This window comes from Urocampus carinirostris, chromosome 1 (genome assembly GCF_059441175.1).
Source record: "Urocampus carinirostris isolate Australia breed hairy pipefish chromosome 1, RoL_Ucar_1.0, whole genome shotgun sequence".
Classification (NCBI taxonomy): Eukaryota; Metazoa; Chordata; class Actinopteri; order Syngnathiformes; family Syngnathidae; genus Urocampus; species Urocampus carinirostris.
The window spans coordinates 14808161-14833991 of NC_142349.1; the positions used below are offsets into that span (position 1 = coordinate 14808161).

At 42.3% G+C, this 25831-nt stretch overlaps 2 protein-coding genes and 1 long non-coding RNA gene across 5 annotated transcripts; 1 reads left to right on the plus strand and 2 right to left on the minus strand.

Annotated features, from left to right (window-relative positions):
- Positions 1-617: 617 nt before the first annotated feature.
- On the minus strand, positions 618-9943 carry LOC148373657 (proton channel OTOP2-like). The gene is made up of 7 exons (XM_088327779.1): positions 9682-9943; positions 5502-5884; positions 4699-4835; positions 4454-4512; positions 4246-4370; positions 1741-2546; positions 618-901 (listed from the first exon to the last, which is right to left on the minus strand). Exons 1-7 carry the CDS (start codon positions 9738-9740, stop codon positions 731-733), a joined length of 1740 nt encoding a protein of 579 aa, XP_088183905.1. The 5' UTR covers positions 9741-9943; the 3' UTR covers positions 618-730.
- A 2926-nt stretch (positions 9944-12869) lies between these two features.
- LOC148373658 (E3 ubiquitin-protein ligase TRIM16-like) lies at positions 12870-23976 on the minus strand. Of its 2 annotated transcripts, XM_088327799.1 has the most exons (6): positions 23261-23973; positions 20575-20670; positions 14926-15159; positions 14592-14760; positions 14445-14510; positions 12870-13419 (listed from the first exon to the last, which is right to left on the minus strand). In XM_088327799.1, exons 1-6 carry the CDS (start codon positions 23591-23593, stop codon positions 12884-12886), a joined length of 1434 nt encoding a protein of 477 aa, XP_088183925.1. In that variant the 5' UTR covers positions 23594-23973; the 3' UTR covers positions 12870-12883. The 2 variants fall into 2 exon arrangements, with proteins under 2 accessions (XP_088183925.1, XP_088183917.1); XM_088327791.1 differs by having other exon boundaries at positions 14445-14760; positions 23261-23976.
- On the plus strand, positions 23160-25707 carry LOC148373659 (uncharacterized). 2 transcript variants are annotated; one of them, XR_015849627.1, is made up of 4 exons: positions 23160-23458; positions 24617-24680; positions 24771-24806; positions 25615-25707. It is a non-coding gene; the product is annotated as an uncharacterized LOC148373659 (long non-coding RNA). The 2 variants fall into 2 exon arrangements; XR_015849628.1 differs by lacking the exon at positions 24771-24806.
- The last annotated feature ends 124 nt before the right edge of the window (positions 25708-25831 follow it).

Sequence of the window (25831 nt, forward strand, 5' to 3'; positions counted from 1 at the left end):
ACTTTAGAGCAGCTTGATATTTAAGGAGCTGCAAAAGTTTTCTGAAATAAGTTAACTTTGGAAAAAAATGATACATGCAAAGTATTTAATGGAAAGGGGGGCCGAATAGTAATCATTTGGTGTTCATATAATTCTGTCATTAATCAATTAGACTAAGGTAGTCCTTTACGGTCTCTTGTAAAATGTATAAAATAAATCGATTTTGTATATCTGCAGTATCAAGTAAAGCCACAGGGGTGTTCTCGTTACTCCTACAAAACAAGGACTAATCTGGGGGGGAGGCTTTTACAGTAAAATGAAACAGAGGCTCTTTTAGAAACAGCAGTCACGGTATTCCATTTATAGTTCTTTCAAAGTGAAGATACCGACAGGACATCTATCAATCACGTGCAAGAGTTTTTTTTTTTTTAAACAGTCTTGAACAATTAAATACATTAGGTTTTTAAATGTTTTGTTATCACTAGATTTACTTATATATATATATATATATATATATACATATATCCAGAAACGTATGTCGTACTCATTCCAACAAAGTATTTACTCATAGCGACGCGGGAATGAAAAACCGATCGGTGTGTGACAACCACCAAACAAGTCGTTAAGAAAATAAAATCCACAACCCATTTCTGGAAATAACATTTTTAATCAGCAGAAATGAGAAAATAGCCTCTAAAATAACTTTAAACCTTATTTTATCAAATTCATAAAAAGTTGTCGTGGGCAGGAATTAAGAAGTAATGAACACTTCCAACAAACTCGCCACGGAGTGAAAGCGGTAGAAGACTCCGAAAGGGAGCCCGATGTTGACGATGGCGCTCCACATAGTGAACTTGTAAAACTTGATCTCCACGGAATGCTCGAATTGAGGTCGAGCTCCAAAGACGGGCATGATCCACAGCTGTAAACCAACAAAATAGTATTAAACTTCAAAAGGTTTATAACAGAGGTGGGCAATGGGTTTATCCCTTTTTACAGATGGAGGAAATTTCGAACATAAATCCTATGTGAAAAATATCCTAAGGCTTGTCGTTGCAGTTGTTGACATTTAGAAAAGCTGAAGTGTTGCTTTTTGGAAAAAAAATGACCAAATTATGTTCAAATTATGTCTCTTTGCTACCCAAATACGTAGTATTGTTTACTCTATATTAATTCAATTATGCATATTTGTATAAAATCTTCATATTCCGATTCCTGCTCAATCAATAGTTTTACCACTTTAACATGCCAATGGCTTTTTTTTTTACTGCCATACCTATTACACATTCCAAACCATGCAAAACCACTTAAAATGTACTCAAACAATGATATTCAGAGATTAAACATAAGCTATTTTAGTGCATTTTAATTAATTGACTGTACATTTGAGCAAAGGTTAGATGGCCGACATTCATACGCAATTCTCATTTCGCAATGATTTACCTTGCCATTGTCACAATCCCATTTGGGACCCATTATCATCAGCAAAAGACAAGAACTTCTCAATATGTGTAGCACTAACCGTTTCTTTCGTAATGAGCCTACCTGACCAGAGGGCAAAAGGCCATTCATCAGTCAGCCATGCAGTACAGTTCGGATTTTTCACTTAATACCAAAGCAAAAAATTACTACATTTTTGGGCGAATACAAATTTGTTCGAAAAAGCAATATTCGAGTTTTAAGGTATAACAGAGTGTGGCTCTGAAAGTACCTCCCATGATGGAATAGAATTGACTGAATCAAACACTGTTGTATACTCACAATGACATTGGCAAGCATCAGAAAGGTGCACACTTCCTTTAGCACTCTTCTCTTTGAGTTTGGCCGCCTGGCCAACACCAGCCAGCGGCTTGAGTTTTGCCTGTGGGCAATGCTGCTTGCTTCAATGCCATCCTGGTAGACGTGCATGTTGGTGTGGAATGTGTTGTCCGGTATGACTTGGAAGGGTTCTCTGCGAAAACCTTCGATAATCAAGTAGTTCTGCAAGCATAACTGCAACACCATGAGGACAGCGCTAGACAAATTGAGGGCATTCAGCAGGTGCTGAGTGCCCGTCGCCACCACCGCTACGATGGAGAAGTAGCTGATGATAAACTGGCCCACAGAGGCCCCCACCAACAGCCGTACATCCAGGCTGCGGGCAGTGTTCTTCTCCAACAGCTGCTGGCGATGCTCCAGTCTGTGGACCACACAGCCCACCATGGAGGAAACGCACGCGAGGCTGACAATCACGATGTTTGTTACATAATAGACGAGCAGAGCGTTGCGGCGCAGAGCCTCGTCCTCGAAGGCGATTTCCACCTCATACACAACAAACGTCACAAGGCCAGCCATCACAAGCAGGAAACCCAAAACAAGGCCCGTCAACACATCCCTGGGGCGGAACTTGGCCGAATGGCTGGGACAATCATCCACAGGGCGGCCCACATTTTTCCACATGAGATAAATCGTGGCCAAGGCAAAGAGGCTGTACTCAATGTTGAAGATGTACAGGTAGTAGAAGGCCTCCTTGAAGGTGCTGCATGCTGAGTGACTGCAGCTGCAGTTGACTACTTGGTCGTAACTATCTGAAGGGGATAAAAACAGATGCAGAATGAGTACAATTCCTATGGCACAGATAAAATGGTGAAACTATAACAAGGCCGTAGTGTAGTAGACAGGGGCAGCTAATCTTTTAACATAATTTTCAGTATTGTGCAGCATTGCTTTTTTTATAGTATTATAACTACAACACCAAGAACTCATGTAAACTGAAAAATATAAGTGGCTGCACGTTTTTTAGATTTCAGAAAGATTTTGAAAGACTTAATATTTCTAACCGGATCCAAATTATTCTATCGAGTGTAACCACATCAAGAAAAAGAATGACTGTTGACGTTTCTGTTATCAATGAAATGGAACCAAGTGTATTTTAATAACTTCGAAAGTGTAAAAACGCTTCAAAGTCACTACGGTCTTAATTGTATAGTATCTTATTTCAAGAATATAGGTTGCTGACAGAAGGCAAACAGTCAGCCAGCTCCTCCATCAAATCACCTCATCCAGTTTGCAAGGGCTGGCGACAACGTTCGCACAAACACCAATGCCCTGCGCCCGCTACACTTTGGAAGGCTCCTCTCGCCCGCCAGCGAATGGAGAATGAAAGTTGACCTCAAAAGGCAGTTGCAGTTCCCCAGGGAGATCGCAGAAACATCATTGCGGCCAGACATTGTCCTGTGGTCTGTAGCCAGCAAGGCGGTCCTCCTGGTTGAGCTCACTGTCCCTTGGGTAGAGGGAATAGAGGCAGCATATGAGAGGAAACGGGCGAAATATGAAGACCTGGCAGCCGAGTGCAGGGAGGCGGGCTGGAAAACAACAGTATGCCCAGTGGAGGTGGGGTGCAGAGGTTTTGTGGGCTCCTCACCCTCCCGCTTGCTCAGAGTTCTTGGATGCACAGGAGCGGGCAACCGGAGAGCAACTAAAGAGCTGTCAGAAGGGACGGAAAAGGGCAGCTTCTGGCTGTGGCTGCAGAGGAATGACAGGAACTGGGGGCCTTCAAGTAACACCTAGGGCATCAGTGGGGTTGGCAGGGAGATTTCCCAGCCATCGCTCCGCCACCGGGAGATGTCCTGGGGTTAAAGGAGCGAAACATCAGTGACCGATGGTCCCCAGCTGATGACCCAGTCAGGCCCGAGTGTTCAGGGCACACAAGCATTCCAAAGGCGCCGGAGGAGGCGCGTCAGGCAGAAATGCCCAGCAGGAAAACCACCATCCTGTATTTCCATTTGTAAAAACCATTAGGGACAAACATTTGACCACTAGATGTCACCGTTTTGGGTAGTGCAACCAAAAACAAGTGCTAAGAAACAAGAATACAAACTATGGAGACTCTAAGAAACAAAACAGCCCAATTTCTTAGAATTTTTTAGCACAGCCTTTTACAAAATGTTTTTGGGGATGATACCCCTAAAGCATCCAGTTAGCGTCGATCATGTCAGCTTCATCTTTCAAAATTTTCAAAGATTAAAAATAAAATTCACGTTTATGATTTTTTTTTGTGAATGTATTGTTCTTTACCACCAGGAGACGCTAAATACTCAATGTTCCTTTAGAGACAAAACGATTTAAAACTAATAAGTACTGTACGAGAAGACTCCAAAATATCCAACAATGATTGCAGAGGTATGTCCTGTATTTCTGTCCCTGAAATTGACAACTACTTTATTTGCCTTTTTGTGAACTCCTGAAAATGTTTCTATTTAGAATTAACAGGCTAAAAACAGATACCTCTGTATATCTTGCGTGGAATGCTGACATTCCCATTGGGAGCAGACGTCTGGTGAATGGACTCCTCAGTGACTGTTGCCATCCACACTACCAGGTTAGTGGAGAACATGAGCATAAGGCCGCATCTTTTGAGGGGAGCGCAACAAATGAGAATCAACATGGCAACACATCACTTCTGGAGAAAATCTTGTAAGCGTGGTATTTGCACCGTGTCACATTTGTCTGAATCTGTGTGCAGTCCTTGGCGTGTGACCACAGGAAGTAAGTCTGTAAAAAGAAAAATAACCTGACATACAGGTATGATACAAAGCAAAACAATTTGTTTTGATTAGCGACAGTAGGCTAAATTCATGTTGCCAAACACTGAGTCTTGCAGTGAGAAATCTTGAAGGGAAACAAAACATTTTGTCCATATTAAAAAAGTCATAAGTTTGAAACACAAATCTCAACAACCTGGGTGAATAAGAACACTGCTTGTACAGCAGGATAAGCTACTTTCACAGCAGAGTCGCAGTGAAGGTAGCCAATGTAGTTGGCCATTTTGAAGATATCCATGAGTAAGCTGAGCAAGCCAAATAGCACGAGTCCAGCTAAAAAGACACACAATTACAAGTCCTTGGGTTACAAATCAACCATACCCTTGTAAAGTGGTTTAGGAGGTAAGATCCGGCCTAAAAATCCCAGCATGACCCAACCCAGCCTGTGGGTATGGAAGCCCAAACCTGCCCAATCCCTTAAAGCAAATTTGAATTTGCTTTGCGGGACCATGTTTCAAATAATTACACATTTTATTTGTGAGGACATTTCTTTTGTGAGGAAGGCTTCTCTTTTGCCGATTTTTAAAAAAAATTATCCACCCTTTATTGTTCCTAGTTTATTTCCTTTGTGGAAGATCTGCGCACGATGGATTGCGTACACTTTTTGTGCAAGGCACAACCGCAGACAGGGTTCAAACCAAGCCCGCGGATGTGCTGAGCCAAGCGCGCACACGTGGGATGTGTTGCGCAAAAGGGGGGATGGAATACATCTCACGAATCCTCGGGGGAAAAAAAACTAAGAACAATGACGTATGTGCGGCAAGCATGAATATTTAAAAATACCTTTTTTTTAAAAAAAAAAGTCAGCGAGAAAAAAGCCAGGCCTGTCGCAAACCTGAAGTAATTGACATTTGAGGCACGACGTAACCCAAATGTCTCTCGCTCAGGTTTAAGATCTTACCTCTACAGTGGGTAAACTGATGATCGACAGTACCTTACCTTTAAGCCAGACAGGCCCTGCACGACTGTCCTGAGGTATTTGGTTTCTGCTCTTGCGATATGTGACTGAGGTGTAGAAGAGCATCCAGATCATGGTGAGGACAAGAAGGACGATGAGTAAGATCTGACGGTGCACAGCTGTGACGGGCACACTTTCAATGGCGCTGCTGCTGACCAGCACACAGCCCAAGATCAGGACGTTAAGGCACAGAATTCCAGACAGGAGCCAGCTGCCGCTGTGGTTGGTGCGCTCAGCTACGCAGTCATTGTGGATCACGTTTGGCCTGGTTGCCTTGGTTTCATGCAAGTACGGGATATTCTCCAGCTGGGCTGCCGTTTCGATGTTGGATGGATGGGCCTCGCTTTTGCCATTTGAAATATTTCTGCATGGCAGTATGTTCAAATCAGAAGGCATGAGAACACTAAAGGTATTCCCAAACAGTTTTTTTTTTTTCAATTCTCAACATGTGAACTGTGCAACAAGGGGTGAAAAAACTTTGGACCGCGTTTACAGCAACCTCAAAAACACATACAAAGCTTCCCCCCTCCCCCACCTAGTAAATTCGGATCACCTATGCCTATCCCTTACCCCCCCATACACCCCCATCCGAAGGAAAACAAAACCTGTAACGAGGACAATACAAACGTGGCCTGAGGGAGCCCTCTCCAAGCTGCAGGACTGTTTTGATCAAACTTGCTGGGAGGTATTTGAACACCATGACCTCCAGAAATTCACTGACACTGTTTTATCCTACATCCGTTACTGCACGGATGAAGTCACAGTATATAAAAAAAATCAAAAACTACCCAAACCAAAAACCCTGGATGTCCAGCGAGGTGCGCACCCTCCTCAAACACCGCCTTCAGGTCTGGAGACAAGGCTCTTTACGGGGTGGCCAGGGCTGACCTGAAGAGAGGCATCAAGGAAGCAAAAGCAGCCTACACAAGGAGGATCGAGCATCTCTTCGCTGGAAATGACCCGAGGAGGATGTGGCAGGGCCTCCAACAAATCACCAACTTCAGAGGCCACAACCTGGCAACTGTTGAGGCTGAGGCTTCACTAGCTGAGGACCTTAATCAGTTCTTCGCTCGCTTTGAAGCTGGTAGGCCACAAACAGCCACATCACACCCACCAACAACCAGCAGCAACTCCCTCACATTTCAGAAGCACGAAGTTAGGCGTGCGCTGAATACCATAAACCCCAGGAAGGCAACTGGCCCGGATGGAGTACCAGGGAGGGTACTCAGGGACTGTTCCAATCCGCTGGCTGGGGTCTTCACCACCATCTTCAACCGGTCCCTGTCACAGGCGACCGTCCCACCTTGCCTCAAAACCTCCACCATCATTCCCATCCCCAAAAAGTCAGCAGTGGAAAGCCTCAACGACTACAGGCCTGTAGCTCTTACGCCTGTGGTCATGAAGTGCTTCGAGAGGTTAGTGTCCCGGCACATCAAAAACTCCCTGCCACTCACACTGGACCCCCACCAGTTTGCCTACAGGGCAAACCGCTCCACTGACGACGCCATAAACACAGCACTTCACACCGTGCTGAAACACCTGGATCACCGGGGGAGCTACGCCAGAATGCTCTTCCTGGACTTCAGCTCAGCCTTCAACACCATTATCCCGGAGATCCTGGTGGAGAAACTTGCACACCTTGGACTCTCTCCCTCCATCTGCCACTGGATAATGGACTTCCTCTCCAACCGCCCACAGTCGGTGAAACTCGGTACCCACGTCTCTCCCACCCTAACACTGAACACTGGCTCCCCCCAAGGTTGTGCACTGAGCCCCCTGCTTTTCACCCTCTACAGCTCCGGCTGCTCACCGACCCACCCCACAAACACTATCATTAAGTTCGCTGACGATACCACCTTGATCGGCCTCATCTCTGAAGGGGACGAGGCGGCATACAGGGATAAGGTTGAGTCACTTTCAACGTGGTGTTCGGAAAACCACCTCATATTGAACACCACAAAAACAAAAGAACTGATTCTGGATTTCAGAAGGAATGGCAGGAATCCAGCACCACTCATCATAAAGGGAGACTGTGTAGAGAGAGGCCACTCGTTCAAATTCCTGGGCGTGCACATCTCCGACGACCTCTCCTGGTCTGCAAACACCAGAGCGGTGGTAGGGAAGGCCCAGCAGCGACTGCACTTCCTGAGATTGCTCAGGAAAAATAACCTAAAACAGCAGCTGCCCTTCTACAAAGCCACAGTGGAGAGCATCCTAACATACTGCATCACGGTGTGGTATGCTGGGTGCACAGCAGCAGACAGGAAAAAGCTCCAGAGGATCATCAAAACAGCCCAGAGAATCGTCGGCTGCTCTCTGCCCAGTCTGGAGGACATTGCCTGCTCTCGCTACCTCAGCAGAGCAGAAAACATCATCAAGGACTTTTCTCACCCCGGCCACCATCTCTTCGACCTGCTGCCTTCCGGCAAGCGCTACAGGTCACACAAAGCAAAAGCGAACAGACTCAGACAGTTTCTTCCCCACAGCCATTACCACCCTAAACAGACACCGCACAAAAAACTGAAAACTGTTGCAAAAAAAACTACCTCACACGTATGTAAAATGGTACTCACGTACATGCTGTCTGCACTATGTTTGTTCACTGCTCAGACACCGCACAAAAAAACTGAAAACTCGTGCCAACGCTACCTCATACGAATATAATGTTACTCATGTCTTGTTCTTGCACATGCCGACTGCACTACGTTTAATGCTCAAATTGCACAATGTCTGACCATTTCCTGTTTCTGCACTATGATGTCTATGTTTGCACCAATGCATATGCTGACTATTTTTGCACTATGATGACTTTGCACCAAATGCAATATTGCACAACCGTTACGATACCAACGTTATCACGACAACCCTGTATGTAACATCCCACATGCCGACATTTCTTGTGTAAATACCATGAAAAATATAACTATAGCCTTATCCCCCTTGTCTTATAACATTATCTTCTCTGTTCCTTTATCTTCTTGCTCATACCTCACTATGAATGTGTAAAACTGGAGTGTCATGCCCAATTTCGTTGTCACAATATGTTAGCCCATTTGTAACAATGACAATAAAGGTATATTCTATTCTATTCTATTCTAATTAGGCAAATAATGTGTAGTGTTCCTCCCCACAAGTATGCAAACATGTTGCAAAATATTCCACACGCCAGGAGACTCGAGAAATTTAGTCTCAGAGGTGACCCATCTGGCTTGTTTCCCAAAAGCTGTGAAGTCATCGACGCTTGTTGGCTTAACAATTGGTTTCATGTTTATCAGCGTAGCCGCTATGTTGATGGTCCTCAGTTAAACTGGCTGTTTACCGGTTGACCATCTTCGCGTTTTTCCAAAGACAACGAAGACAGCCTTTTGTCAATTGGTTGCAAATAGCCCCCCCTTGGGAGCTTTTCGTGTATTTTTTGACAGTGAAACCACTTTTCTCTGTTCACTTTTAGTTGTACCATTACTGCACCCTTCTACAGCATTTCTCCACAAAACTACCAAAACTTCACTGAAAAACACTTAACCTCTTAAAATAATTAACAAGTAAAATATGGCTATTAGCTTTCCTCCAATTATGTTACAGCTTAGGGTAATGCAGTCTTCAAAATGCATTTTAGGAAAATAGAATGCACTGATAAAATAAATGAAGATGTTGTGCAAAAAACATTACTCTTTCCTCACATTTTGCATGTTTAAGAGTTTCGGAATACCTTTAAGGTTCATGATTACTACCATTGCATCCTCAGAAACCTCAATCTTTAAATAATAAATAAATAAAATAAAATCACACCACGATGTATTTCCACAGAAATGTAACAGAATTTCGACGGGAAAGAAGCTCAGACATTTTGTCAATATGCCCCCCTTGTGAGAAATTGTTATCTTGAGATGCTCAGATGATCTGACTGGCACCAACTTAACAAAGTCAAGTGAAAACCTAGAACACGTTGCAGACATGAGCTTTAGGGTGAAATCGTTTAGTAACATGCACCTAATATAACTACATATAAAATCCAAGCCATAGCAACCCAGTCTGTGAAAATAGTCATTACTTTAGCAAAAAAATAATCCAGGTTTGTATTGTTTTAGTTCCAATCGTTCAGACAAAGCTGTATTCCACTTGTTTGCATTTATAAATCTGTCCATTGTTTCGTTACCTTACCTTGTGCACAAGAAGTTACAACCACAGGCCCCTAGCATTTTCTGTGTCACAGTTCTCATAATGTCAGCCTTCCCAAAAAAGGGGAAACTCACGGTAAACCCAACCCCAACGTTACACGGGGACCACACTTAAAAATAGCTTAGTTCTGTTGATTTTCAGGGGTTTTTAGAGAGATACACGGCTAAATATGAGCAAAATGCATTTTATAGTGCGCGCGAGACGCAACGTTACGTCTACCAGGTGATATTGATTTGGATTTATTAATTATGCGACGTTACTTCCGGTGTTGAACAAATATGTTACGAAAGTCACTGGTTTTCACGACTTTGTACTCCATAAATGTTCCCTTTTTTGTTACGATGATATTTTAAAAATTCTAAATGCTATTTCATGAGTACAAATATTTATTTTAAATTATTTTGCGCACACATTAAAACATTTTAAATGTCTAGTGTAAACTGTAAATACTTTGTTTTAATATTGATTGATTACCCCGTAAATATTTTATTTAAATGCTAATTGATTAATACTGTATTTATTCGTATTATTTAGGTCGAGCAGTGTTTTGAATCACTACACATTGGCATACATTGTAAAACCTTTGACTTTAAAAGTGGTCGATTTTTTCCAGCAAAACACAATCTGTTGACAGAATATGAAACTTCCCGTTTCTTCCGCCAATCCGTGGGTCAGTGGGGTCATATCCGAGGGAAATTCAATCTGTACAGAACAACTTTAATATTATATATGGTAAAAAGGCTGGAATTCCACAGATTCGAATAATACCAAACATTATAAAATATATTTGCAGGCACGGCAGGCATTTAAAGGGACAGTGTGTCATATTTAGTGCATCCTAGTGGTGCACAAAACTTTGACCCTGTCAAAAAACATTGATTTGAATACTAAGCAAACATACATAAACAATGTAAAAAATAAAAATAAAAAAAATAAATAAAACAATTTCGTTACACTGTGGAATCCCCATGTTTGTTTGCCACTCTGTGCTGTTTATTACTGGCCCTTACTTATACCAGACAACACAGTGCCATCTAGTGGTAAAATAATATACATTGGGGCTTTAAATGGTAAATGGTAAGCATTTATATAACGCTTTTCAAGTCAATGAAGACCTCCCTAAGCGCTTTACAATGTGCTTCAAACTTACCCATTCAATTCAAACAAATGCTATAATAAAATGTTTTGATAAAGCCCAATATCAAGCATTTCAATATACCAGTCCTTTCCCAAAGGGTCAAACAAATGGCTTGCTTTTGGTTTGCCTGGATCTTTCCTCATTTTTTGTAGCATTGTTGTCTGTCAAGTCAAGTCACATTATTTTTTATTTATTTTTTTAATCACAAAAATGTATCAAAGGACTGCTCAGGATAACAATTACACCATTACCTGATGGTGTAATTACCTGATATGGGTTATTATATCCCTCCACCCTGCTACATTTATTTTCCAGGCAGATTCTTGAAAAGAGAAAAAATAAGTGGACACAAAAACCTGTTTTTTTGTGTGTCGATTCAAACTTCCATAATTTAGTGCCAGTAGTATGCTTCCGTAGTGCAGTGGTTAGCACATTCACCTAACATGCAAAAGGTGCCTGGTTTGAGACCGGGTGGACACGAATGTTGCCCTGAAGAGAGATGGGTGCCACCAGGCTGTACAACACAAGGCACACCACAGGAAATGGTGCTCCTGTGACCCTAGTGGTAACCGTTAAGGGATCCAACCAACCAGTACCTAAACCAGGGGTCTAAAGCATGCATCCCTCACGATGAGAGTTTGAGGCCCCCTCTTTATTATAAAAGTTAAAGGGACAGTGTGTTATATTTTGTTGTATCGTGTTGGCCAACCTAAAATGAGTCCTGCAAGTAACAGGCAAAAAACATTTCCACCGAAACTCAAAGAGACCATATCGCACCGTTTTTGTTTTGTTTTTTTCATTTGGCCCCGCCTTCAGACTGGTTTTTGTTTTTCCGGGTATTTATAGCCGCAAGTTGGCAGATGATAATTTCCTCTCCTTTGCGGTAAGGTAATACACACTGTCCCATTGAGTGCAGCCCTAGATGAATGTATATGTTATTGATTGTTTTATTTTCATATTAAGCCTTAAAACCTATTGAAAATAAAAATAAAAATAAATTTATTTTGTGTACAGGAATATAAAACAAAGTTTCGGAACAGTGCAATGTTTTTATCCAAATTTTTGGGGGGAACACCGATTTGGTCCAACTCACCCGGACTTTAGCTCTGTTATTCAATATGATAAAAATGTCATTAAAAAACATATATATATATATATATATATATATATATATATATATATATATATATATATATATATATATATATCATCTCATTAGCTGCACCGCTTATCCTCAGTAGGGTCGCGGAGGTGCTGGAGCCCATCCCAGTAATCATCGGGCAGTGGGCAGGGGACACCCTGAACTGGTTGCCAGCCAGTCAGAGGGCACACAGGGAGAGACAACTCGCTCGCCCATTCACACCTAGGGACAATTTGGACCGGCCAATCCACCTGAAATGCATGTCTTTGGAATGTGGGAGGAAACCGGACTGCTCGGAGGAAACCCACGCAAGCGCGGGGAGAACATACAAACTCCGCACAGGAAGTCTGGTAGCTGGATTTGAACCCACACAGGAGGTTCCCAAGACCTTCAAACTGCGCCGCCGTGCTGCCCATATATATATATATATATATATATATATATATATATATATACTCTATAAGACCTGCTTAACACGGTCGCCTCACAGTTTAGATGTCCCGGGTACAATTTAAGCTACCAGCCTCCCTATGTGGAGTTTGCATGTTCGCCCTGTGCCTGTAAGGGTTTCTTCCGACCACTCCAATTTCCTCCCACATTCCAAAAACGTTCATGGCAGGTTGATAACTCCAAATTGTCCCTCGGTATGCATGTGTGTGTAAGTGGTTGTATGTTAATGCGTACGCTGTGATTTGCTGGTTATCCATTTAGGGGGTTCCCTGCCTACTGCCCAATGTCAGATGGGATGTGTCCTAGCACCCCTGCAACCTTATTGAGGATAATAAGGCTTTTGGAAAATTAACGAATGCTCCTGAGTCACAGAAACTGGGAGATACTGCATGACACTGAAATCATATTTTGATCACCTTTTTTATATCATGACTGATTAAGTCATGCAGGAGGAATCACTTTTTATTAACCAGACAAACCACATTCTCCTTTTTTGACAACCACACAATGAGATACAAAGGCTCAATGAAATCAGCGTCGTACTTATGCAGCAGCGTCATCGAGTCGTTCACATGGTAAAAGGACACATGTCCGGCATGGAAGTCTAGATAAACTCCGATTCTTGCCGCACCCTGCGCCTCCAACGGTGTTTCCACACCGGCGTGCCAGGCCGATAAACCTCGGCTGTTACTACCGACACACCAGGAAAAGTCATTATTCGTGATGCACCCGGACGTTTCTTGGCTCTTGCGCTCGATGCTCTTATAGGTCACGCCTACGTGTGCGCCCTCGCCGCTTAGCTCGGCCTCGGTGTAGTGACGGCCTTCATAAACGCTCTGAGACGTCATTGCCTGACGCCAGTGCTCAAAGCGGTCAGGGTGGTCCTCGTAGCTGTGCTGCCAGGGGCTGGTGTTGGTCACCTTTGTGTTGTCCGCTGTCAAGCGGAGGAAACTATGTACCGTTTCTGGGTCGAAAGTCAAATTCTTTGCATCTGAAACAATTAAACAAACTGTGAAAACAATGAACACAAATAGTACAGGCTATACTCAGATCCCCTGAAAGCATAAGATGATCTGTGATGTCTATATCAGGTGTCAGGAACGTATGGCTGGCGAGCCAGATATGGCTCTTTTCATAATTACATCCGGCTCGGGGATAAATCAGAGCAATAATAATCTTCTCTATTAGATTCCTATTTTAATGTGTGGGAAGCTGAAGCAGCATAGTCATTATTCCGGTCCACAATATATAGGACAAAATTTAGCTACAGATTATACTTACCATTTTTGCCGTACTTCTCTAAGGAATCCATTGTAAGGAAGTTTTTTAAACATTCTATGCTCACTGTGGAGCTACTTTATGATGAAAATCCACAGAACAAACAGTGAAAACGCAAGCCAAGCACCCAGAACAGGTTCTTTGGGTGAACCGTAGGCAGATCTCTGCATATAGTAAACTCCCCTAAATACATCCATATCCTTCTCGTTTGCAGCATTTTGTCACATTTTTTTTCAAAAGAACCCTGCTCGCACCTTGTTTTGAAACCATTATTTACGACAAAAATGACGGTCTAAATGAGCCTCAACGTTCTTAAGTAACTGTGGGAAAGCCATACATTTTATGTGGTATATAAGTGGTACAGTATATGAAGTGGTATATTTGGTGACACAGGCTGCTGCATTATTATTATTTCATCAACTTTGTCAAATCATCAAACGTCACACAGTGAAATAGAATGTGCTGAAACATTATCTTTTGTCTGCAGAGTGTTTTTTGTTAAATTTTGTCTTGGAATATATGGCGTGGTTCTAAAACAATCAAAATATTTAGCTCTCATGGCTCTTCAAGTCAAAAAGATTCCTGATTCTGGGTCTGTATTGTACGAACAAGAAAGGAATCGGCAGAAATGCCATTAAATATGATCATCTAGATAATCTTATAGCTGTGTATTGTATGGTGTATAATAGTTACTGGCAGTTTGAATAATTTCAATAAGGAAGGATGACTCGTTTTTACATTTTAAAAAGTCATCTGGGGTCTTCGGTTCGGGCAACAGAACTTGTGGCGACTGAGGTTGGGTGCCTGGTTCACAGTACAAAACACAAAAGTTAATCTTGAGGCAGGATCTAAAAGAAACATTAACTCTTCCTCTTAGCATCACACCTGGAGAAATGGCATTCAGCTTCTCATTGTAAGAGGTCAGAATGAGGTCACTCAGGTCTCGGGTGACACTTGCTACAACCTGGACGTATAAGTTCACATGGTCCAAGCGGGTCATGCTGACATTAGACGGGCAGTTATTCACCGGTCCCTCCTTCCATCGCAAGTATTCCTACAACAAATACAAGGATACCCTGAACGTAATACCATAATAATAAAGTGTGTTTTGTCTATGAGTCTTTAAGGTCCAAAATGCTGAAATCTGTGTGTACTATCAACCCCTTGAGATTGCATAAACCACTAATCCACCAAGTTATGTAACTCGTCTGGCACTGACCTGCAGGAAGGAGACGTCACACTCGCTTCGCGCTACTTTGTTCATCCTGGCCAAGGTGTTGCTGTGTTCCTCTTTCCTCTGCTTCAGGTGAGCCTCCACACCTTGCGCCTGGCGCAGCACTCGCTTCTGCTCTGCCTCCAACCGCTCAGCAGCCTGCTTCCTGGCCTCCACTACTGCCTCCTGCAGCTTTGAGAAGTGCTGATCCATCTGAGCAGACACATGCTGCACCATGGTCTGGAGATCATGGAAAGGGTAAAGGGAAGGATTTTGTTCAAAATGTAAATGCCAAACACAGGTTTATATGGGTAAATTGTAACATTTCTTACAGTTGCATGGATGTGGTGGGGGCAAAGTGCATCCAGTCTGACAACCAATGGGGCGCTAAGGTAAATAACTTATGATGACATTGACCATACACATGCATCCATTATCTGCACCGCTTATTCTCAGTAGGGTCACGGGGGTGCGGGAGCCCATCCAGCCATCTTCGGGCAGTGAACTGGTTGCCAGCCAGTCCCAGGCCACACAGGGACAGACAGGTCACTTGCTCATTCACACCTAGGGACAATTTGGACCGGCCAATTAACCTGTCATGCATGTTTCTGGAATGTGGGAGGAACCCGGAGGTCCCAGAGGAAACCCACACAAGCACGGGGAGAACATGCAAACTCCACACAGGAGGTTCGATCTCATGACTTCAGAACTGTGCCGCACACGCACTAACCACTGCCACACTGTGCTGCCCCCATACACATCCGAAAACTACAACATTGTTCTGCCTGCACTTTGATTAGATCGACTGAAATGACGTATGGCTACTTGCGCCCCCATTACGGCATATTGTTTTGGGGATCTAAAACATACTTGATATGTTGCTACCATTTTGCAAGATATGCTTGGGGTGCAGTATCAGCTGGAGCAATCGGTAAAATGTTGAAACTCGGCCAAATTCACTAACATACTGAAAAAACACTCAGAAAGAGAGAAAATCATTCCAAATTTCTGCCCCTGCAGTTTGAAAGTCCCTACATACTGAGATAAAGTCTTACAGATAATTAAACCTTTTGACAAGAGCCATGTAGATGGATAAACAACATGACACCACTTGAACAAGGCATGTGTTTTTGATTTTGTGTTGCTGCAAACATGCTCTTTCTCCATGTAACTGCACATTGACTTTTTTTACTAAGTTTTATTATTAATATGCAGTTTACAGTTTCACAAGTCATCCTAGTTTTATATGAAAAAGTCTTGATCTCAATTGAGTTTTCTAACATAAATAAAAGAGGATGAGAAATTGACTGGCCCTGGCACATAAATGTTGATGCGTTTTTACGCCAAGCACAGCTTTCACAAAAAAAGGACACATTGAATATCCAAAAATGTTTTGCTTCTACTGATTGCACACTTAAAAATGGTCTGGTCTCAAATACAGATTTTTAGTAGGTGCAAAATGTACTTAAAATGTATCTGGAAAAAAATGTTTTCAATACACTATTTTACAAAATATAATTGAGCAATTGCAATTTCTATTTTTTTTCAGTATACTTTTGATCACTTCAGGTGCAGGGGCAAGGCAGGCCTGTAGGCTAGAATGTCCATCGAGACACAACATAATACCTGTCAACCTGTACGTTTTATCGGATTTCATGTGGTAGTTGTGTAGTGAAAGGAAGTCCGTCTCTTTTTAGAGAACCGGCTTTTTCGGCTCAACTCATTAAAGACAGCCGGCTCTCAAACGGCTCACTTGCTTTGATGCATTATATTACAAATTATTATGTTGTATAAAGAAGTTAAGAAAAAAACGCAAGTATAAAAGGAGAAAGTTAAAAAAGACAGATTTGTGGTTATCCCTTTAATCAGTATCTCATCTCATCTGCTGCACCGCTTATCCTCAGTAGGGTCGCGGGGGTGCTGGAGCCCATCCCAGCAGTCATCAGGCAGTGGGCAGGGGACACCATGAACTGGTTGCCAGCCAATCGCAGGGCACACAGGGACAGACAACTCACTCGCTCAGTCACACCTAGGGACAATTTGGACCAGCCAATCCACCTGAAATGCATGTCTTTGGAATGTGGGAGGAAACCGGAGTGCCCGGAGGAAACCCACGCAAGCACGGGGAGAACATACAAACTCCACACAGTAAGGCCGGGAGATGGATTTGAACCCATGCAGGAGGTTCCCACGACCTCAGAACTGTGCCGCACACGCGCTAACCACTGCGCCGCCGTGCTGCCCCCTTTAATCAGTATATTACTAACAATAATTTAATGCAGAAAATGAATTTATAATTTTTATAAGAAAATGTATTATTCTACTTCATTATATTTGCATGTATTTTTTCTTCTACAGTGAATGTCCAAGCTAATTAATTTTTGAACTTTTTTTATAATAAACCTCATTCATATCGAGCAACTCAGTATCTCACAACAAAATGTTAATTCACAATATATATGATATGACGAAACACATGTACATTATAACATGTTAAACTACATAAATAAACATGATTGAAAAAAAATGGTGTAAGATTATTTTGTATTTTGTAAGGGAAAATACGACAATTTGTAAGGGCATGGAGCCGTGGAGGTTGACAGGTATACAACATGGTCTAAAATGAGATAAACTAGAAAGGGGTCAGCAACCTGTGGCTCAGGAGCAGCTTTTCCCCCCAAAAAATTCACAATTTGAAAAAGATATGAAAGGGAATTCTATTTTTGTTTTAATATGGTTTCTATGGTAGGACAGACATCACACAAACACAATTAACATTTTCCAATGCAATAAAATTGTGTAGAATAAAAATTACATTTCAACTAAGGGTGTAACTACAAGACGAGAGGGAAGATCAGCTGGTACGAGTTCACTGATGTGATGGTTTGAGTGCCGGGTTGTAAAATAAAGGGATCTAGAATGTCGCAACAAAGTCATATATTGTGACACAAAGTGGTGTCTCTCAGGCTTGAACTCCTGCCTGCAGAACATATCTGTAAAGCAAAACTCTGAGGAATTTCTTCTCCGATTATTTTCTTTCTTCTTACCTGGCTTGGAGCCGAGCTTTGTGCACTCGAACTCCGCCTCTTTTAAAGGGGCACAGTCAAAATGACACTCAACCTCTTGCTACACTCCTAATTTCAACACTGAAGTCACATTTAACACAATCCTGTCATAAGCACTTATTTAGTAACAAAGTAGCTGTTTTTTGAGTGACTTCTGGTTTATGTGAGTATATATTTGGAATGACACTCAGGGATATTATTGTGTTTTGTTGCTCAGGTCCGTGGATGGCTGTGTTGGTTTAGTATCAAAAGAGAGAGAGAAGATGATATTGTTGTGTTTTACCAACGCACTGACTTAATAGACTTAAACTTCTCATCTCATTAGCTGCACCGCTTATCCTCAGTAGGGTCGCAGGGGTGCTGGAGCCCATCCCAGCAATCATCAGGCAGTGGGCAGGGGACACCCTGAACTGGTTGCCAGCCAATCGCAGGGCACACAGGGACAGACAACTCGCTCATTCACACCTAGGGACAATTTGGACCAGCCAATCCACCTAAAATGCATGTCTTTGGAATGTGGGAGGAAAACAGAGTGCCCGGAGGAAACCCACGCAAGCACGGGGAGAACCACTGCACCGCCGTGCTGCCCAGACTTAGACTTGATTAATTTTATTTTATTAACTTTGCCTTTTCAAAAGGCTGCTTTTCTTTTTTTTAATGCATGCAGCATTTCATTGCACTCTTTTTTTTGCCCAGATAAGGGGTCATTGCATTTTTTACATTTATCAAAGCAGTTAAATATCGCGTAAATAATTAATATAGTATAGAGCAGGGGTCAGGAACCTATGACTTGCGAGCCATATTTGGCTCTTTTTCTGAATACAGTTAGCTTGGAGAGAAAGAGGACAAGCACAATTTATGTTAGATTGCTTCATGCTGAGCCAATGGGCATACATGCGAGGCTAAGACAATACTGATATTCGAGAGGTTCTATCCAGTATAAATAGGACACGATTTCAAACTAGTTTACAGAAGGGTGCCACACCAGCAGACCCAGATTTGGTTGTAAATCGCAAAATAATTCTTTATATGGAAGCTTGTTTAACAATGTAGGTTCACTGTTGAGACACCTTATGATGAAAACTCACAGAACAAACTTTAACCCAAAACAAACATACCTACAAGCTCTAGTAAAGCACCTAGAGCAATTTGATTGGGTGAGCAGTAGGAATGGGCAGAGCCATACACAGGACAGGATGGGCACCATCTTTCACTTTTGCCCAGCGCCCTCTGAATTGAAGGAGCAGAAGCGATGAAAAAACAGCTACTACACGTGAAGACAATGCCATACAACCACCATTACACCAACAGGCAACCGACTAAAGAAGACCCGATCATGGGAAATGAAGGTAGACCTGGAGGGAAGACTGCAATCCTCATAGGCCTGACAGTCCGATGTGAAGAGGGATGCGAGGAGGCATCCGAAAAAAAGAGAGCCAAATATCAGGACCTCTTGCTTGACTGCAGGGGGAAAGGATGGGAGGCTTGGTTGTTCCCAGTTGAGGTCGGTTGTAGAGGGTTCACCGCCCAGTCAGTGTGGAGGATGCTCACAGCCATGGGGGTGACAGTGAGGGAAAGGAAAATAGCAGTTCCAGGATGGGGGAGGCAGCAGTAAGAGCCTCTCTCTGGTTATGGAGCAGAAGGGAGAAGCTTAGCTGGAAGCCAGGCGGAGGAGATGGGCAGTTACTTGGCCTCCACTGCTGACCCGCCAATGGGAGGGTGTTGTAGTTCAGGGTCGAAACACCTGATGATATTAGTAACCCCCTGATGACATCAAATCCTCCTGGCCAAAGCTACATTTACCAAAAGTGAATGAAGTATAGGCACCTTCAGATTTATTGTTAACTCATTTCATAGATTTCATTAAACCAGCAAACGTCAAACATTAAAATAAAATGCACTGAAGAATTGGCTTTTCTGGAGAGCAGGTTTGGCAGTTTTGTTGAATTTTGTCTTAAAATATATGCTACGGCGCTTAAAAAAAATCCAAATATTTTTGCCTCTATGGCTCTCTGGGTTAAAAAGAGAGGGTATACTACAACAGAGAAGCATTCACCACATGCAGTGCATCCAACTTAATTATTTTGATAGTGGGCTAATTTGGCTTATATAGATACATACATATGTGCAATACACATGTGTTGCACTTATTAAAAGACTCATAGAAGGCTTTCAATTTTTTGCAGCTCCAGATAAAAAAAAAACGGCTATTTTTTTAGGGTCCAATATGGCTAGATCCTCATTTTGGGTTGACGGCCCCTGTACTAGAACTTTACCTTTGCGATAAATGACAATTTCCATTAAAGCACTGATTGCTTGGGCACCCAGCTACAAAACAGAGCCCAGTAGTCACACAGTCAAATACAAGAACAAGGCAAGCCACAAGAAATAGACCAAGGTTAGAGCTAATTCTCTTCAACATTAACAAAACTCCAATCAGAATACCAAAATGTGGCCCCAAAACCAAGACCAGTCTTGAGTGTTCCAATCACATTGTAATGGGACACTTGTTTTAGGAGTCCTAAACGCAATATCAACTAATCACCAATAAATGCATTTAGAAAGGCGATTATTCAGTGCTTAATATTACCTTCATGTTGTCGTTGTTGCTCCGTAGTTTCTCCATTGCTTTGTCTGTAGCCACAATGCTCCTGTTGATCTCCTCACATTTTCTCTGGAGCTCATCCTAGGACAGAGTACACCTTGAAATTGAACTTTATAGGGGCAATTTCAATGTGTCTTTGACACCTAGACAAGGCTAACTTACTGTTTGTCATTTTAAAGATAACTGCCCCTAAACTGGACCCCTTCAACGCCAAAGCTGTGCAGAGAAATTCTGTCCATAAAAGTTATGAACAGAATTGGCGACAAAGGGGCAGCTTCGGCGGAGTCCAACTCCCAATGAAAACGATGCTGATTCACTAACGGCAATGCGGACAAGACTCTGGCACTGGTCAAACAAGGACCGTACAGATCTTGAGGAAACCGTGAATATATTTGTGGATCTGAACAATACTTGTGTAAATATTTTTGAGACAAATCAGTCCCCTTTTAGGAGATTGGTAAAAATGACAGTAATATGTAGTTTACATTTTCAGTTGTAGGAAGGGAAACGCTACCTTATTTTTTTGCAAGGCCCATAATAAAAGTTCATAATTGATACGTAATCCTTGCACTAATACCTGTACACATTTCATAGTGCCCTATACAGGTGTAAAATGCACCTGTCCTCTTGCAGGTGACCTGTAGGACAATAACATACAAACCAATGCCAGCTGCCGTAAATCATGAGGGAAGAAGTAATGTAAAAGCAAAGCAGTGAGCAGAGAGCAGTGTGGACGTCATTTTTAAGCAGACTTGTTGTGAAACCATACTGATGGATTTAAACTGTAAATAAGTTATTCTACTGTTGCTTATTTTCTTTGCCAACTGTGTGCCATTCTTGCTTGTGTTTGTAGAAGGAGGAAACAGTATGTTCACTAAACAGCCGACACCTAGCTGCGGCCAGATAAGGGACACCCAGCTCCTCTCTGACCGCAGGCACGCCTGGTTACCTTAACTATAGAATATGCTTACAATAACATGTTGTTGTGTAAACAGGTCTCAACTGTTTACTTTTGTCACTCCCCCTCCCTTTAGCAGAAGAGACCTTATGTAAACTAGGGCGTTCCGAACACAATAAAAAGGCAAGAACAAAGAGACTTTTTCAGAGTGTCTAGTAGACTGCAATAGGCAGACTATGGTCATCTCTCCTTGCAAGTAAGAAAGTAATATTCACGTCTCTGTGTCTTCTTTGAGTGCAGGTTTTTATTACGTGTTGGGGTTAACCTAACACATACCTGTCAACCTGTACGTTTTGCCGTACAAAGTACGTTTATTATGCGTTTTAAAACGTGTACGATGTATAAGAAAATCTGTACGGAAAAACGCAAATTTGTCAATTATGGGTACCATCCGGTATACACCGACTATCACGAAACGGCAAATCAATGAAGTCAAACGAGTTCGCCGCTATCTCGGCATCGTTTTTTTCCCGTTGCAAACGAAGCAAGCGGTTTGATGCTACTGTGCGCATGGGTCTGCCGCCTGGGAATTTCCCATCATGCATCATTCAACATCAGATTTCATGTGGTAGTTGTGTAGTGAAAGGAAGTCCGTCTCTTTTTAGAGAACCGGCTTTTTCAGCTCAACTCATTAAAGAGAGCCGGCTCTCAACCGGCTCACTTGATTTGATGAATTCTATTACAAATTATTATGTTGTATAAATAAGTTAAGAAAAAAAGGAAGTATAAAAGAAGAAAATGAAAAAAGACAGGTTTGTGGTTATCCCTTTAATTAGTATATTCATCTCATCTCATTAGCCGTACCGCTTATCCTCATTAGGGTCGCTGGGGGGCTGGAGCCCATCCCAGCCATCTTCGGGCAGTGGGCAGGGGACACCCTGAACTGGTTGCCAGCCAGTCGCAGGGCACACGGGGACAGACAACTCATTCGCTCATTCACACCTAGGGACAATTTGGACCGGCCAATTCACCTGAAATGCATGTTTTTTTTGGAATGTGGGAGGAAACCGGAGTGCCCGGAGGAAACCCACGCAAGCACGGGGAGAACATACAAACTCCGCACAGAAAGTCTGGAGCTGGATTTGAACCCACGACAGGTTCCCATGACATGAACTGTGCCGCACAAGCGCTAACCACTGCGCCGCCGTGCTGCCCTAATTAGTATATTACCAAAAATAATTTAATGCAGAAAATGAATTCATAATTTGAATAAGAAAACTACTCCTTAATTATATCTGCATGTATTTTTTCTTTTTACAGTCAACGTCCAAGCAACTTAATTTTTGAACTTTATTTATAATAAACCTCATTCATGTCGAGCAACTCAGTATCTCAGAACAAAATGTTAATTAACAATATATATGATATAACGAAACACTTATAAGATGTTAAACTACATAAATAAACACGTTTGAAAAACGTTTGGTGTAAGATTATTTTGTATTTTGTAAATACGACATTTTGTCAGAGCATGGAGCCGTGGAGGTTGACAGGTATGTGAAACATGGCGACTATTTCAAGCATTTACAAGCACTTCACCCAAAATTCAAGCACTATTGCACCCTTTAAAACACAACATTAAAATTCAAGGATTTCAAGCACCTGTACAATCACTGAGCAAGAATTCTGCCTTAACAACGCGCGTGCAGCTCGGTTACGTCACACTTGTTAGCAAACACGGAAGGGGTCTATTTAAATGCCAAAGTATGAGACCTCAATCTGTGCCCTCGCCGCCTCCAAAGACATTGAGGCGTGACTTTGGTGCTCCTGAATGTAGCAGTCGGAGCAGAGGCAGCATCCATCCGTCAGGCAGAAACGGTCTAAAGGAAGACGGTGGACGTCGCACGTGCGCGCGTCCACGTGGCGGAGAGGCGCCACCAGACGATGGCTCCTGAACTTGGCGTTCTCCAGGTGAGGCCTCAGGTGATCTTCACAAAAGGATACCAGGCAGGTTAGGCAGGATTTGACTGCCTGGCCTGGCTCACCGATGCACGTGTCGCAGGGGACGATCGAAGGATCCTCTTGATTCTTACTTCCACTCGCCATGTTTGTCGTCGTCCTTCATTTGAGTTAACTTGTGTTTGTTTTCTTGTGAACTTCAAAATGTCCCTTCTGAGTTTGAAAGGAAATGCTTGTAAACCACGCCCAAGGTATTATTGTCTCGTTTTACATTCCGCCTTTGAGTCGCGATTTGGCCTCGCTAATCTAAAGAAACCCCCACACACACACAAATTCCAGAGAAGTCAAGAAAGGGAAATAGCGGTGGGTGTTGATCCATGCCGGAAAAATAAGTTTCTTAAATTTCATTTTGCTTCAAAGAGAAATCTGGAAGTTTTCTTAAAGGTACTGTGTGTATTTTTGACCACGAGATGTTGCTGTATTGTGTCGTGCAATGGTGTCAAACATGTGGCTGGATCAGGCCCCCCAACAGAATCTGGTCAGCGAGGGCTTTACAAATAAACATGACTTGACTTGAGACAACACCTCTCTCTCTCTCTCTCTCTCTCTCTCTCTGTCTCTGCCTCTCTCTCTCTGCCTCTGTCTCTCTTTCTGCCTCTCTCTCTCTTTCGGTCTCTTTTCCTTTCTTTGTGCCACCTTCTCTCTCTCTCTGTTTGTTGTCTCTTATTCTTTTTCTCTTTGTTCCTCTCTTTTTTTTCTTTTTTCCCTCTCCCTTTCCCCCTCAATCCCCATTTCTCTCTATTTCTCTTTCTTTCTCTTTAATCTAATAGCCCAGCCTAGGTGAAAGTATTTTTTTTTCTACCTTGTGGCCCCAAGCTAAAATGAGATTGACACCCTTGGTGGTGCAACCGGAAATGAGTGCTAAAAAACACAAGTAAAAGTACAAATTGTGGGGACTCAATGCGACCAAACCGAACCATTTTTTTAAACTTTGATCTGCCCCGTTTTTGGTCTTCGGGTACCCGTAGCAGCAAGACAAAGAATCATGGCAGCTCCCTCTAAGTGAAACTCGCATTGTTTAAAATAAATGTAAATTTCTCGACCTGCGAGTATGAAGAAAACATGGTTAGATGATTTTTGCTTATTTTCAATGAAGTTTTTTACCTCTAGGAGCGATGCCAGAATGACGAATCAGGAAGAACAGGAGTTTCCCGAAGGGTCGACTCGTGTCAAGGTGGAGTTTGGGCTGGCTGGATGAGAAAAATAATTTTAACATGTATCTGTCACTTGCACTATCTAACCTTACTCGCACATTTATCTACAGGTAAGCTATTTGACCACATTCAGCGCACCTGATGAGGTGAGTTTTACCATTAGGGGGAATTGCCCCCTTTCAAATTTAAAGTTGGTTTGGCCCACCAAGACTCTTCTTTAGCGGTAAACGACAACACCGAACAGCGCAAATGATATGAATTGGTACGATGGGGGGCAAAAAGGTGCTAGATTTCATGGACCTGAAAATGCCAGGAAATTAATAAAGAATGCACTTTTTACCAGTCATCTGTGTGTCCCTGGGTGTGTGTTGTGCTACGTGTTTGCAGAATCCAGCAGCCAACTGCCTTCGCCTGCAACTTCTCACACACGAATAAGCTTGTATTGATGGGAATGCTGTCTCTTTTCTAAAAAAACGGCTCGACTCAATAAATAGAGTCAGCTTTTTTGGCTCCCAAAGGCTTTTTCAAAGTAATTTAAATTTAAACATTATGCAAGAAAATAATTTTGGGGACTAAAGAAGCAAAAAAAAAAATACAATGAAAAAGGAAAGAACAAAAGAAAAATGAAAATAAAGGCAAAAAGAGAGGAAGATAGAAGAATCAATAAAGGAAGAAAAAAGTAAAAGGCTAGAAGAATCAAAAGAATAAAAGGAAAATGAGAAAAGGGGAAAAAAGCAGGTTGAAAACATAAGAAAAATAGAAAAATGCTAGCAAAATAAAAAAGCGTCAGAAAAAAAACAAATGATGAAAAAAGTAAAGCCGGCTTTGGGTAGAAAACTCCCGGGTCGAAAAAGGGGCCCACTCCAACCCGGAAAAATAGGCGCAAAAATATTACACACTGTCCCTTCACTGTTATCTGTTGGTGATATCTGTTGTTTTTACGATTGTTTATAGGTTCAACATGATCCAAGATGCCTGGGCTTACTTATGTAATTTTTGTGATTTTCACAGGACCTTGTATATAATTTCAATAAATCATAAGAATAATGTTTGTTGTTATTAAAAATATTTGGTTTTTGATGTGCCAAGAAAAATCACCATTTGCTTTACTGTGCTTGACTTATGGAAAAAAAAGTGTTTATTGAGTGTAGTATCATTTCGTTGGAATCAG

Bases quoted from the DNA above. Each gene is read 5' to 3' on its own strand.
- LOC148373658 (XM_088327791.1), bottom strand. From the start codon at position 23,593: ATGGCGAGTGGAAGTAAGAATCAAGAGGATCCTTCGATCGTCCCCTGC. The intron at 20,671-23,260 runs GTCTCATACTTT...ACTCTGTCCTAG, and splicing joins CGGCGAGGGCACAGATTGAG to GATGAGCTCCAGAGAAAATG. The intron at 14,761-14,925 runs GTCAGTGCCAGA...TATTTGTTGTAG, and splicing joins GTGACGTCTCCTTCCTGCAG to GAATACTTGCGATGGAAGGA.
- LOC148373657 (XM_088327779.1), bottom strand. From the start codon at position 9,740: ATGAGAACTGTGACACAGAAAATGCTAGGGGCCTGTGGTTGTAACTTC. The intron at 5,885-9,681 runs GTAAGGTAACGA...ACTGCCATGCAG, and splicing joins TGTAACTTCTTGTGCACAAG to AAATATTTCAAATGGCAAAA. The intron at 4,836-5,501 runs GTAAGGTACTGT...GTGTCTTTTTAG, and splicing joins AGGGCCTGTCTGGCTTAAAG to CTGGACTCGTGCTATTTGGC.